Source organism: Toxorhynchites rutilus, chromosome 1 (genome assembly GCF_029784135.1).
Source record: "Toxorhynchites rutilus septentrionalis strain SRP chromosome 1, ASM2978413v1, whole genome shotgun sequence".
Classification (NCBI taxonomy): Eukaryota; Metazoa; Arthropoda; class Insecta; order Diptera; family Culicidae; genus Toxorhynchites; species Toxorhynchites rutilus.
The window spans coordinates 175,936,055-175,952,103 of NC_073744.1; the positions used below are offsets into that span (position 1 = coordinate 175,936,055).

The window sequence follows — 16,049 nt, forward strand, 5'->3', positions numbered from 1 at the left end:
AAAATTTGTCTGCATGTCTTCTGTTAGTGTACTTTTGCTTTGTCATTCCCCATTTCGCTTTGACGGTATTGACTTCGTGTTGCGCCATTTGGGAAGTGAAAATAACAATTGATTACGAATGAAATTCTTCTTTTCAGTACCGAATATGTATTCTATATAATAGAGATTTTTTTTGCAAATAGTGAAAAAAAAAAATTATTAAAAAAAATAAAATAAAAAAATTTAAAAATTTGGTTCTCAAATGGGGATCAACACTAGGGTAGGAGCCTACCTGTTGGTCTCAAATGTTCCTATCTCACGCCTCCACGAAGATCATATGACGACATTTTTAGATCGGGCGTGAACTGGAAACACACACCTGGTCTTGGCTCCGAGAACGGGTGTCGAAAGTGGCTAAGTGAGGGGGTGCGAGCGAGTCAGAGCGCTATATCTCTCCCGGGGAAGGCCTCCCGGGTCATGGAGGCCTTGCCAACCCGCTGTCTCCCGGGCAAAGGAGATACACCCAGACAATGGAGCTAAGGTCAAGACGAATACTACGAATGCGATCACCCGAGGAGGGTCCCCGAACTGGAGCTGGTCCTGGAACGGGCGTAAGAGCGAGCGGCCAGCGGCTGGAGGGCGATGTGCAAGAGCGGGCCACCAGCCGGGTTCAACCCGAAGAGCTACCGCCACACGGAAACAGCAGCCATCGACATCACCAACGAAACGCTGCGCCTACGAGGCGTGTTGCGACTGTCAGACGACAGTCGTCCACACTTGTGGGTACTACTAGGCGACGGATCATGTGGACACATGAAATGAATGAATTCGTGATCCGCGCCTATTACATCTGCACTGCTTTGGAGACGGACATGAGCGGTCGCCCTCGAATACTCGCAATGTTCGAGGAAGCGTATCCAGAGTTCGTCGGGACCAAAACGCGATGAACGCGAGGCGTAGAGCGATTGTACGCAACAATATGCTCTCCCAAACGCAAGTCGACGAGATCAAGCAGCAGGTGCAGAGAGAACTAAGCTCCAGAACAAGCAGAGCAAGCGATGTGTCGAGACGAAGTTCAGTACGGCTGAGCAATTCATTCGCGAGTGGGGCACGCGAATCAGCACCAGTGGAGGCCACAGTACAACAACCCCCTGAGCCGGAAGATCCACAGCCAGATCAACAACTACTACGCGATCTGGTCTTCCATTACGACGAGGCGATCTCACAGTTCCGCGACACGGACCCTTTGTCGCGCCCCAGGATCCCGAAGTTGCAGCATTCCCGCAGGCTGACAAGTGCAGTAAAGCTCATGAACGAGCACGTTCTTCCGCTGCACTTGGTTGATGCTGAGAACATGGAGGAGCTGCAACTGAAAGTTTACTGTGCTGCTGTGGCGACCGCCAAAAGTTTAGGATACCGTATTAGGCCAAGAGGCGGACTGCTCCAACATCTCCGTGAAAGGCGTGAGCCTCCATGGCGAAGGAGATTGGAGCAACGGATCCTAAACAAGCGCGCCGCAATTGGAAGACTGATGGCGTACAAAAGAGGCAGCAGATCGGCGAAATTATGTCGCCAAGTTGCTGTGATCGTGCGGCCTACTGAACTTCGCCAGCTGGGAGCTCACCAGCTGACGGAAAAACTCGACACACTGGTACAGCAATTGAGCGTCCTTACAAAACGGCTGAAACGTTACTCTGACTCTGCAAAGCGCCAGGAACAAAATCGGATGTTCAGAGATAACGAAAAAGCGTTCTACGACCACATTAGCGACGAGAAGCCCGACTACCGCGAAGGTTTGCCAGATATTAGCGATGTGACGAACTTCTGGGCTGGTATTTGGGAGACCCCAGTACAACATCGCGACGGGCAAATGTGGTTAAGACGGGAGGAGGAGAGTTGTGGTGAAATTGGAGAGATGCCAGCTATCATCGTCGAAGAGAACGATGTCCGCGAAGCCTCGCGGTACCTGAGGAACTGGGCAGCACCGGGCCCCGATGGTGTTCAGAACTTCTGGCACAAGAAGCTGACCGTCGCACATCAAAAGATAGCTGAGTGCTTCAACAAGGTGCTACGTGACCCACACAACCTCCCTGAATTCGCCACCCGTGGCGTCACATTCCTCCTCCCGAAAGACAGCAACACATTGAACCCATCAAAGTACAGGCCGATAACGTGCCTATCGAGTCTGTACAAGATATTAAGCAGCATCATAACCGCCAAAGTTTCTGCCCACTGCGAACAACACCATATCATCGCAGAAGAGCAGAAAGGATGCAGAAAAAATACGCATGGCTGCAAAGACCAGGCCATCATCGACGCAACCATAGTCGGCCAGGCGGTTTATAATCAGCGGAACCTAAGCATGGCCTATATCGATTACAGGAAGGCTTATGACTCCATACCTCACTCGTTTCTCGTCCGGGTATTGGAGCTCTACAAAATTGATCCCGTCGTCGTTAGGTTCCTGCAGCATGCGATGAGGCAGTGGAGCACGTCTCTGCACCTTAGTGATGGGGAAAATGTGTTGCAGTCTAGAACGCTGCAGATAAAGAGGGGGATATTCCAAGGCGACTCTTTCAGCCCGCTTTGGTTTTGTCTGGCACTGAACCCCCTCAGTAGGACGCTCAATAGAAACGGTCATGGCTATAAAATAAGGTATGGCGACGGCGCCCACGAAGAAGTGACCCATACCTTTTACATGGACGATCTCAAGGTCTACGCTGATTCACGTCAGCGTCTAGGTGTAGCTATCCGGGTTGTCGAAGACATAAGCAGGGACATCTGTATGGAGTTCGGCCTCGACAAGTGTCGCTGTGTCCACCTGCTGAAAGGACAACTTACCGAATCCGGAGGCTACGAGGTCTATGACGGCGAGTTTATAAGAGACATGGTTCGTGGCGAATCCTATAAATATCTTGGATTCCGACAGCTCACCGGGATTCGCCACTCCGACATCAAGACGGAGCTGCGAGACAAGTTCTTGAGTCGAGTGAACTGTGTCCTGAGGACTTTCCTCAACGCGGGGAACAAGGTACGCGCGATCAACACATTCGCGGTTCCCCTGCTGACCTTCAGTTTTGGTGTAGTCAAATGGAGCAAAACTAACCTAGAGGACCTTGAGAGGAGGATGAGGAAAGCATTCAAAGAGGCCGGAATGCACCATCCTCAATCGGCACTGGAGAGAGTTTCACTACCACGCAAAGAAGGGGGACTTGGAATCGTCGACATTTCTGCACTGTGTGTTGCCCAGGTACGACAACTGCGCGAGTACTTCGCAGAACGCGCCAACCAAAACGCGCTATACCGGGCTGTCTGCGCCGCCGACAGAGGATACAGCGCTCTGCACTTGGCGCAAGCGGAGTACCAACTCAACTGCAATCTGCAGACAGTGGAGGAGAAGATTGCAGCTTGGAAGCAGAAGGCAGTGCATGGTGCCCACTCCCATCAACTGGACCGGCCACACGTCGACAAGGCCGCATCTAATCTGTGGCTAACGCGTGGTGAACTCTCTTCAGTAGTAGAAGCCGACATGATAGCCATCCAGGACAGGATAATGCCGACGAGAAACTGCAGGCGGTACGTCTGGCATCAAGACGTTGATGACATTTGCCGGATGTGCCATCAACCAGGTGAAAACATAGAGCACATTATGGGAGGCTGTCCCGTTTTGGCCAACGCAGCCTACACCGAGCGCCACAACAACGTGGCCCGTATTGTTCATCGACAACTGGCGCTCCAATGTGCTCTACTGGAAGACAACGTACCAAACTACCGGTACCTGCCTGCACCTGTCCTGGAAAATGACCGTTTCAAGCTGTACTGGGATCGCACTGTTCTGACCGACCTCTCGATCCACCACAACCGCCCAGATATAATGGTTTACGACAAGAGCGACCGCAAAGTCACCATCATCGATGTCGCTATTCCACTGAACCAGAATCTGGAGGAGACCCACGGTCGCAAAATCTGCAAGTACCGACCATTGGCCGTGGAGCTCAAGGAACTGTGGGGGCTAAGGGAGGTCCCAAGAATTGTTCCAGTCGTTCTCTCTGGAACTGGAATTATCCCGAAGACACTTCTGGAAGCGCAAAAGGTGTTGAACATCGAGAAGGAATTGGCCGGCATCCAAAAGTCGGTCATCCTTAGCACCTGCGCGATTGTCCGACAATTCCTCGGTCAGGACTAAAACAGCACGAGCATGCAGATACGTGCATTCCGCAGAGCCTAGTCCCCCTTTGGCATTCAGAAGCCCGGGGGCAGGTGAAAATTCTGGCTAGGTTCGCCTAGTTAAGAAGTGAGATAAGTCTGCCAAAAAAAAAATTAAAATGGCACATTGTAGTTGTATGGTTGAGTTGAATTTTTAAATTTTTCATGTTGTAACAACAATCCAACATGTATTTGGTTATTTTGTATATTGTATCCAGTGCTCGGCATAGTCAAAGTCAACTGAGGATAGTCAGCTGACTATCTGACTGACTATATCCGTATCCAGTTGGAAATGACTTTTAGCTTCTTTACGTAGTTTCTCGGCCAAACCGACTAAATAGTCAGTCGAGCGTTTAATCGCTTTCTTCCTCTAAGAGTCGACTATCTCATTTCATTCTTCCCAGTCAAATTGTCTTCATTGCATTTTGAAGTGACTTCTCCCAAAACGAAATCGTTCCTCTCTCTCTCCCATGTGCCATCGATGCATGCATCGATGTTTGAGTTCAACGTGGTGTGACATACGCTACACTTTGTTTTGTATTGTACACGAAAATTACTCACACGTATAAAATAGCGTGCAGTGGGGTGCGCTATTTTGCACGCTATTTACTAATACTAACGCGAGGACCTTTATAGCATACCTGAGAACTGTCTAAGTTCGTTAGTTTGAGTTCACGATGGGTTGACAATAAACCGTCCATTAATGGGGTAACTATTTTTTTTTTTTGCATCAGAAATCAAGTTTTCGTTCCTCTTTATATGGACGTAACAATAAGATTGCGTACGCGGGTAACAATTTCGTTCCTAGGAGGGTAGAAATGTGGTTGGTGAACCAAAAAGCAACCGCAGCATCACTAGTAACTTGAATAATTACAGATGAAAATAATTGAAACGGCAAAACATTCTAGTAAATAAGTAATATCAATCTAACGAATTATTCCTCTCAGTGTGGCGATTAAAAAACAGTTGAAAAATATTTGATTAGTTGGTGAACGATGATTCCATAAATAGGACATCACTAATACTGTACAACAACACAAAATTGAAAATAAGTCATTTATCAGTGCGCGCGATTTCACGCGATTTGACAGCAGATGAAATATTTCGCTGGAATTTTTTTCGATGCGCAAAAATATTTCATCAACATGGATCGATCACATACACACACATACGCACACTGAGAGGGAGAAAGTCACGACGCCGCTTGTCGGATCGGGAAGAGACACAACACCCGTAAAATCGGAAGCACATGAATGATTGATAACACTTTAAATTGGAATGGAATTGATTTTGATAGCGGGCGGAACAAACACAAAGAGGAAAGACGGGAGAGTTAAATTTGCAGGATTTTTTTTTCTGCCAAACGGCTAACACATTTAAACGTGTGACTCTTTAATTTCACGCTCTGTTTTGTCCGGCGTACGATTGAGTGATTGACTCGAGAGTGTAGTTTTGTGTACACACCACATATGATTGCCCGTGAGCAAAAGTGACCCCACCAAATTCCAGGCGACCGCGTCGGGTCGAAATAAAATGGAAATTGCGAGTGAAATTACGATATCGAATTAGTTATTCATTTCAACTCGCCGCCGTAACTGTTTTTTGTGCCTTCGGTCATTCAACAAGGAGCTTTGAAAACCATCGACACTAAACAGAAGTTCAACGCACACGAACGGAATCAAAGCTTTGCTCTGTTCTAGGATTTAAACGTCGCCGTATCCTGGTATTACACATTGCAAAAGCTTGCAGTTAGATGATGAAATTAACATGGTTCGTACCGCGTCAACTTCTCCAATATTGTCCTGTCAATATTTCTTTTCGTACACTCCTACCATGGCCAATTGATCGACTTGCCAGCTCCGACCAGCGGAACTGTCAAAATGCAACGTTTAGTTGTTTTCGGCCAACACCATGGCTTCAACAATTCGTACGACTCGTGCCTTCCAGAGTGTTTGATTTTAATCTATTACAAAGCACGTTCAAGCGTAGGAATAGAGATATAATTTAATCAAATTTTATGTTTTTCAGTCTGCAGGTCGAAGATGAAGATAAAATTGAGAGGAAAAATCACACGTGCCCAAGTCGAAGCCCTCCTATTCCTTTGCATGGGGAGGAGAAAATTAACGCTATCTATCCCCTAGACTTGACGTCGTCTCTGAGCACCATCAGAGGCGAACATGCGCGCATTCAATTCGACTCAACCGCCCCTGAGGGCTAAAAAGCAAAGGCAACGCGTAATTTACATTTGCATACAAATCACATGTTTCTCAGCGCCGCAAGGGGGCGCGCGTTGGCTTCCACCACAAACTTGTGCTACGAATGCAGACACAGTATCTCGTTCAATAAGAGAGCAACTTATCCCGCTGATTCACCGAAAAATAGTCATCTTCTCCTAGAGCGGATCGAACACTGTACCTCTGACCTCCGGTTGTAACCTCAAAGCAAATGAGCTCATCTTTGCCTTGAGAGAGCGAATACAATTCATTTCCGGGTTTCTGTTGTTTACTATCACGACGCTGTTCTGTTCTCCCATTGATATCATCATCTTCTGGGTTGCGTAACAATAACCCCGCGGCAAACAAAAGCTTGCGGTTCTCATTTGATAACCTCTCGCGGAGTTTCGCAGCAAACTTGCGAGCATTTGACCTACTCGGCCGAACAGGTTCAAGGCGTATAACGCCGCCGCCATCGTCCCGAGAGCAGCCATGGCGGCAGCACGGCAGCAATAGAAGAAAATTTACTCCGAAAATACCGTTACAATGGCCACCAACAAAACACACAAAGAGGGGCAGCAACTCAGCAGCCTCTGCGCGCAAATGACGAAGCGGAAAATAAAATTACAACAACAAAATAAAAAAAAAAATGAACCAGCCGCAACAACACAACCGTTTTTAAACGTTCCGCCGCGCAGCGCACATTATCTCTTACAAGCCGCTGCCGCCATCGTTAGTTGTGTGTGCAACGAATCGGAGAGAAGGCGTTGCGTATCGCGATTATCCATTTATACAGCGAAACTTGGAAATTAAGTTGCGATCGTTTCTTGTTTTCAACTACTACAACGTGAGAATGTTTCTTCGCTTTCTGGGTCATGGCAATCTATGGTGTGAATGAAATCTGCCCCTCCCGGAAAAACAAAACCTAAGTAGTTGTCAAATCGCGTCGCGTTTGACAGATTTCAACCCCCGTCCCAAGATCGTTGTGGTTTGTTTGCACATTTGTGTGTTACTATGGGTTTAGTAGTACTTCCGAGCTGGTAGCAAACTTACCTTCCACCGCTCTGCGCACTTCCGCGAGAACTCCGCGAATATGACTTGTTCCTCCGGGTGTTTCTTCTTATGCTCTTCGCGGCAGGTTTGTACGAAATAGGCATACGCAGTCATGCGCCCCCTCGGTTTATTGTCCTTGAGGGGCCGTTTGTTGCCGCCTCCGCCGCCACCGCTCCCCATCTGGTTCTGGATCGCATTGTTCTGCGCCTGCTGCACGTGTGTTTGATTCTGGGAACGGAGAAAGAAAAGTTTGTTGTTAGTTCATTGCATTCGGCACACAATAGTTTGCATTTGTCTTAAATGGTAAATTGTCCCATAATGGACGTTCTCTTCAATTTTGTTTATTTGGACAAAGTTCATTTCGTTATTTCCGTTTTCCCATTATTCCCAATGGCATTAACCCTAGTGACTGACACACACGAAAAGATACACGTCTTTAAAGATGAATGAGAAGATCAAAAGTTGACCTGTTCTGTAAAGTGCACAGTTTTTATGCAGACAAATAGGCCAACTTCACTGTAGGTCCGAAATCTCACATTGTATGATTGAATCTCAATGCAAAAGGGCCGTAAAGTTCTCAGGAGTATTGTTTATCGACTTGGAAGATGAGCAAACCGACGCACTACCATCCATGCATCAAAAGTAAGGCTGTATTCGACAATTCGATCGAGATCGAGCCTTGCGACAACGCTTTCTCGGTTGTTAGTAAGGAAAAGAATTATATCTAATATAGTAGCATAGTAATAGCTTGAGAGTATAATGGAATAGTGACAAAAAAACTACAAGACAGACATCTGCAACTAACCATGAAACACGGTGACATCAAAATAGCAATTCCCTATGCCTGCTTCATACCCCTTTTTAGGGAAACGGTCCACGGGGCAATTCATTTTGATGGTACAAAATGGATGAAACTTTCAATTGAATAGATGCACGCGTCCTTTTGCATGCGGAATGAAACACTTTGACGATGATAATGAATAGCGCCCATTCGAGGAGTTTCAATCGTCAATGAAAGCTCCTGCTTCCCGAATCGAAAAGGAATGACAGCAGAAATGCAAAGGAAACGAAACAATCGATGTTTCATTATGCGAATCGGCAGATTTCGCTTCACCCCGAAGGACTAAAACAAATTAACAAGTAAAAAAAATATTTTCATTTCCTAGTTCCGAAAATGACAAGCACTGTTTCTGGTTCAGTGCCAAATTGCTTTTTAGATAGATCGTGGATAGAAGAAGTTAACCAGAAGCCATTTCGTTCCGACGTTCAAAAGCTGCATTTCAGGCATATATGTCGCCTTCAGTTTAATGCAGGGCCCAGTTTTGTTGCTTTCAAACGTATTAACCAAGATCTTAGACACATGGAAATTGCTGTTTGAATCGCCCCAAATAAATCTGCAAACACTTCTTGTGTTTGACACAACTCTTGATAGAGTTATGTTTCCAAGTTCATCATCTTCATTACTTTGAATCTTTAATATTTTTTCCTCTTTTTTTCCTTTCCCTTCTTCTTATTCTGCTTTCCTTTCTCTTATTTATTTCCTAGTTTGCCTTTCTCACCTTTTTCTGTTTTTTTTTCTTTTATTTTGTTCGCGACCGACAGCGCGAAAGAGGAGCAAGAATCAAATGAAGTAACTTCCCTTTTCCAACCCTACCCTTCATCCCATCCAAGCCTCTTCTTCCTACCACAACCACAACCACCAACGAAACCCGAAGCGAAGCATAAACGCACAAGAACAAATATGTGAGAGCGTTGAAACGATCCATAACCAAAACCGTCATTCCAAATCCAACCTTTGAATGTAAAGCATCGTTAATAAAACCAGTGTTCAAAGTATTTTTCCAAAGTGTGTTTAAGTCTCCATACAAGCCGCATTCCAAATCCTGAGCTATCATCCTGGTCTCCTTCAGCCGAAGGAACCGCCATTACCCTCAATGGTGTGATCCATCATATTTTGATTTTCTTCTTTTTTTCCTTACTTCGTCTTACTTTTCTTAGTTTTCCTTTACTGCTTTCCCTCTCTCTCACTACATCTTTTTATAACTGCTTATTCCCTTCTTTGTTTTTCTTTTCCTTTCTTTCCTTTCTTCTTCCCTTTCACTTCTTTTTTCTTTCCTGCTATTTTCTTCTTTCTTTCTTCTTTTATCCTTTATGCCTTCTTTTTCTTTACTTCTTCTCATTATTTCCGCTTCATACTTTCCCTCTTCTTTCTTGCTTCTTTCAACAAATCATTGTAAAAACGACTTCTTTCCATGGCACTCAAAAAGCTGCATTTCGGGTATGTTCATCGGCTCTAGCTTATTCAGCCCTCAATTTTTGGCTTTCGGACAAATCACTAATCGTCTTCAACAGTTTTCAGACTTTTTTTATTATTTTTTTTTCTTATGATTATTTTCATTTTTCTATTCTTTCCTTTCTTTCTTTCGTCTTCTCTCTCTTCTCTCCCTTTTTCATTTTACTCCCTTCCTCTTCTTTCCTTTTTATTTTATTTTCTCTTCTTTTATTCCTCTTCCTCTCTTCAGTTTTTCTCCTTCCTCATCTTTCCTATATTTTCTTCCACTTCATCCTCTTCTTTTCTTCAATCCATTCCCTTCATCCTCTTCCTTCCCTCGTTTTATCATCATCTTTCCTTCTTCTTCTTTCCTACTTCTTACAGTCCTCCATTATTTCCGCTTCTTTTATTCCTTATATTTCTATTAGCTTCTTTCCTTCCTCTCATTTCTGCTATTTTTTCCCTTTTATTTCATTTTCCTTCTTTCTTCCTCTTTCCTTTTGTTTCGTTCTTCTTTTATACCTCTGCTTATTATAGTTTCATTCCTTCCTTTTCTTTGTTTTGTCTTCTTGTTTTCTCTCTGTTCTTTTCCTTGTTTCATCTTATTTTCTTCTTTCATTCCTCTATTTCTTTGAATTTATTTTCTTTCTTAGTTTCATCTACTTGTATCTTTTTATTTATCTTTTGTCTTCCGTTTCTTTCTTACTTTTTCATTCGATTATTTTTTTTATTTTCTAAATTTTCTTCAAATTATGAAAGTATAATTTGTCCTTTTTCCCTTCCTCTTTTTTCATTTCTCTTCATTCCTTGCTCTTTTTTTCCTCTTCATTCCTCACTCTTTTCTCTTCTATTTCTCTTCATCCTACCTCTTATTCTCTTTGTCCTTTTTCTACAGCATTTTATGAAAGCGGACTTGTTTTGTTTTTTTTTCGTGACTCCATGACCAAGTTCGATTTGATTCCCATTTTGACCGGGGGCGCTTGTTTCATGCGCGGGAACTTCTCGTTGTGACGACACACCGTTTCCATATTATTCCTCAGCTGAATAGTCCCTCAAAAATGTTATCATTTCCAACCTTTTTCTATCGGTATAGCGTCACAAACAGTTAAAACAATCAACCTTTCCAACCTAGAGTAAATCGCGAGTGGTAGGTGGAATCCTTGCGGTTGAGCCTTACAAATAAATGAAACGGAACAAACAGCAGCGTCTCTAGTGGTCAGTTTTGTAATGTTTGTAATGTTTTTTCATATAGCGGTTAGCATTTTATGAGATCCATTTTGTTTATTAGAATTTATTTTAGACATCCGCGTCAAATTGATTCGTTACGATATCGGAACATCGTTGAAATTGGCGAAGCCTACCCATGTCTGACATTCTCAAATATTTTCGTGAACAGAAAACTATCTACAGAATGGATTACAGGAGCTTACGATCTCCAGCTGCGTTTTAAATATATTGGGAGCAATCAGCGCAAAAAAACGACCAAATCAAACGCTGAACCAGAATCTTGTGATCGAGATTCGCAGTAATACAGCATACGAAGTTATACAGCAAGGTTCAAACGAAGTACCAATGATATTTACTTATGGGTTTACCTACGTTAAACTGACCAGACGTCACGCGTTACGCGGGACAGTCCCGCATTTCAACGAAATGTCCCGCGTAAGATTCCGTCCCGCATTTGGCAAAAGAAACGAAAATGTCCCGCGATATCAATATATTTCAATATCACAATTTGATCATGTTGATTTTCTTAAATGGATAAACCTCAAAAAAAAACTTTTATTTGGCAGACTGTTCAAGAGCGCTTCTAATGCATTCAAAGATTAATACGTTGAGCTGGTTTCATCGCACCGACATTGGGCTTTTTGTATAAAGAGTGTCAACTGGAAGCGACAGCAACAAAATTGGAAAATGATTTTTATGAAAGTCCCCTAATTGATCCGCAGGGACCAACGTGAATCAGACGAAAAGTTCATCTTTGGTCCCCTAGCTCGGTCAGGGCTTAACGTTTTCAATAAGCCGGAAGAACTAGTGTATACTCGATAGGAAAAGGCAGAGTTGTTCGATGAAGTATCGTAAATGAAGCGCTGGGTGGTCTTACGGAAGTTGGCCGAAACCTGAACCATGGCCGATGAAAATATGTATATCGGCGTGTTATTTTACCTTTTCGTGGCTTTGGTGGTCGTCCGTCTCTCTATTTTGGCCTTTCGCCCAAAAGTTTTCTATCAGGCTAAGCTGGGAAATGTTGGGAAGGTTGGTGGTCTTCGCGACAATGTTTATCCCCAACCGATCCATCCTCCAGTGATCTTTTGGCATAATGGGCTGATCCCAAGTTCGGCATAAAGACCACATCACCTTCCCAACTCCGGCAAGCACTTCGTACAATATATCTCCCCGTGCACCATATGACTCGAAAGATCCAGAAAGAGCGGCTTGGGCATTCCCTTCACGTCTGTCAGAGAAGGACCTTCTTCGAGAACTTGATGTGAATGATATATTCAAGCAATTCAAGCATCAAGTACGTCTCGTCTTTCATTATGAGTACGAAAAGAAGTTTTTAACTTCTTTCGCCGGAAAGAAGTTTTTTAACAGAACCTCAAGCTACTCCTTCTGGGTGATTGCCTGCTGCTCAGATGTGGGGTGGAGTTTGCAGTATGGAAAAATCATCAAGTTGCTTGACAGTACTGCTGCTGCGATTTAAAGAAAACTTGCTCCTATAAATTATCTTTCATCGCCATCCGAAATAAGTCATATTTTTTTGAATGCATACGTCAACATTAAAATCGATTAAAAATGAATTGGAATTTTCGAGCATTCCATTCGATAATTCGAAGAAAATTGTAGAATTTGAATCGTGCTTGCCAGGCGCAAATGCTCTGATTGAGCGAGTGATTTTCGGGCGTAAACAAATTCTAAACCACCAAAAAATTACAACTGAGTGCCGATACTCAGAAAAAAATTAATACTGATCAGTTTAGAATCGCTAAACTATGGTTTATGTTCACATAACGTATATACATAACGTTTTGTTTTTGGTGTCCCGCGTTAGACCTCTGACCATCTGGTCACTTTAACCTACGTGGAGAAGGATTTTGGGAAGGTTTCACGAAAAATTCACTATATGGAATTTTTGCTTCTCAATTATTCAAGTTGTACTATTAGTACTAGTACTAGTAAAAGTGTCATGAAAAGTATATTCTACCGTGCATTAAAGCACAGGAAGTTTTAGCCAGATTTTACAGACTGTCAGTGTTTATCGAAGACGACCTCAACCTAAAAAAAATTGCTTCAATTTAATTTCACTGGGCATACAGGGATAGCAAATTTATCTTGTACGCTCCGGGTCAGACGTCGTGTAACTGCGGGGGTCCTATGCGACCATCTTTTTGTTGCCAACATAGAAAATTATAAGCATAGAAACCATAACCTGAAATTGGAAATGAAATGCTCCGCGCGATTCTGCAGCAGCTATTTTAATTACAAATCGCCAAAAAAAGCTTTCGGATGGGTATCCAAACATCGCTTGCCAAATGAAACTATCCAACATAATCAAATGTTGAACATATATGACTAAAGTGACCAGATTGTCAGAGGTCTAACGCGGGACTCAAAAAACTAAACGTTATGTATATGTTACGTTATGTTAACTAAACTGATCTGTATTATTTCTTTTCTAAGTATCGGCACTCAGTTGTGATTTTTCGGTGATTTAGATTTTGTTTATGCCTAAAAATCACTCGCTCAATCAGAGCATTTACGCCTGGCGAGCACGATTCAAATTTTACAATTTTCTTCAAATTACCGAATGGAATGCTCGAAAATTCCAATTCATTTTTCATCGATTTTAGTGTCAGCGTATGCATTCAAAATAAATAGACCAATTTCGGATGGCGATGGAAGATAATTTAATGGAACAATTTTTCCTTAAATCTTACGTTTATGAGACCTACAACAAAAATGATTCAAGGCTGATGCAGCACTGTCAAGCAACTTGATGAGTTTTTCATACTGCAAGCTCCACCCCACAGTGAAGGAGTTGGACATTGTGAGGCACTTTGTGTCCGCCAGATATAGCCGATCTGCTATTTACAACATCATCTCCCTGCCGCTCCTTAAGCCGGGAGATCGAAGCAACCGGCCAAATGGTGAAGGAGAATCTGGCCAAAATGGAGACTTCTTTTTCACTGGTGAAAAACTTCTATTCGTGTTCATAATGAAAGACGTACTTGATGCTAGAGTTCGATGAATGGCAGGGGACCGGGTTCCTTACGTTCTCCAGGTAAGCGATGATGTCGAATATATCATCAACATCAAGTTCTCGAAGAAGGTCCTTCTCTGACAGGCGTGAAGGGAATGTCCAAGCCGCTATTCTTTCGAGTCATATGGTGAACGGGGAGATATATAGTACGAAGTGCTTGCTGGGAGTTGCGAAGGTGACGTGGTCTTTATGTCGAACTTGGAATCAATCCATTATGCCAAAGATCACTAGAGGATGGATCGGCTGGAGATAAACATTGTCGCGAAGACCGCCAACCTTCCTAACATTCCCAAGCTGCGCCCGATAGAAAACTTTTGGGCGAATGGCCAAAATGGAGAGACAGTCGACCACCAGAGCCATGAAAAGGTAAAACAACACGCCGATATACATCTTTTCATTGGCCATGGTTGAGGTTCCGGCCAACTTCCGTAAGACCGCCCAGCGCTTCATTTACGATACTTCATCAACCAACCATGCCTCTTCCTGTCGAGTATACACTAGTTCTTCCGGCTTATTTAAAACGTTAAGCCCTGACCGAGCTAGGGGAACAAAGATGAACTCTTCGTCTGGCTCAAGTTGGTCCCTGCGGATCAATAGGGGACTTTTATAAAAATCATTTTCCAATTTTGTTGCTGTCGCTTCCAGTTGACACTCTCTAAACAAAAAGCCTCGTATCGGTGAGATGAAACCAGCTCAACGTATCAATCTTTGGATGCATTAGAAGCGCTCTTGAACAGTCAGCTAAATAAAAGTTTTTTTGACGTAGGACTACGTCTTCCATTTCTATACCGGGGTGTAAAATCAAAGTTTCGAAAACGAAAGCGTTACGCCGGAGACCGAGATTTTGAGTGTTAATAGCTCCTAAACAACTGAACGAAATGGTATGATAAACACTTCATTCGAAAGATAAAATGTCTACGCGTTCTATACTTGTTACTTTCTGATCCAAAAACTTGTTTCAATAGTCTTAAATTTGCTTTCAAAATAGGCTATTGAAATCACCAATCGGTATATAAGCGAGCGCCGCTCGGAAATCCACTCAGTTCTAATTGAACAGCGATTGGAGCATGTTGTCGCTGTTGTGGTGAAGCTCTTCAATTATCATGAAAGCGCGGATGAACGGTGTCACCAAGAGCCTGTTTGTGCACCTTAGGCCAGAAAGGAATCCATCAGGAGGAGAGTGATGCTACAAACGGTTCCCCGGGAAGATCTCGAAGCAGCCGCTACACACATACACGCACGGAATTCATTCCGTTTGGATCGAGAAAGATCCGGAAAATAATCTGCCAGTTCCTCTAGGAATATAAAAATACATTCATGTGAAAGAGTTTATTTGAATGTTTTCTATCCATGTAACACTGTGACCAAATATGTTTCAATCAAGTGCTATTAACAGATGGTTATCGAGTTAGCATTAACCACTGGTGGGCTTCCAGTATCGAGGAAAATGTGGAAATATCTAATCGTTACTGAAAATAATCTGCCAGTTCCTCTGGGAATTTAAAATTACATTCATATGAAAGAGTTTATTTTAATGTTTTCTATCCATGTAACACTGTGACCAAATACATTAGGTTTTGTGATTTTTCAATCAATCGCAATCAACAGGATAGCTTCTGAAGATTATTCTTCCCCATCAGTAGGATATTTCCGTATCCAATATTGGATGCATAAAACCTTGTGCCTCCAACGTAACGCTCTCGTTTTCGAAGTTCTCCAAATATTCATTCATTCAGAATGAATTCAGATTCAACTTCATACAAATGATCTCTAAATCAACGATAGTCCTACGTCACCCTTGCGGTTATACCATAGATATAACCCAATTCCTGTTTTTTTGTGGTTCATCCATTTAAGAAAATCAACATGATCAAATTGTGATATTGAAATATATTGATATCGCGGGACAATTTCGTTTCTTTTGCCAAATGCGGGATATTTCGCGGGACGTAATCTTACGCGGGACATTTTGTCGAAATGCGGGACTGTCCCGCGTAACGCGGGACGTCTGGTCAGTTTATATATGACTCTAAACAGTAAGCAATACGTGAGCCCCCTTAGCATG

At 43.3% G+C, this 16,049-nt stretch overlaps 1 protein-coding gene across 14 annotated transcripts in view; it reads right to left on the reverse strand.

Moving 5' to 3' along the window:
- The window catches only part of LOC129763415 (high mobility group protein DSP1), a 100,797-nt gene that overhangs the window by 32,191 nt on the left and 52,557 nt on the right, over positions 1-16,049 (reverse strand). For all 14 annotated transcript variants that reach the window (XM_055762457.1, XM_055762465.1, XM_055762458.1 and 11 more), the window contains exon 3: positions 7,452-7,679. In XM_055762457.1, coding sequence (XP_055618432.1) covers positions 7,452-7,679 — 228 coding nt within the window. The remainder of the gene's footprint in view (positions 1-7,451; positions 7,680-16,049) is intronic.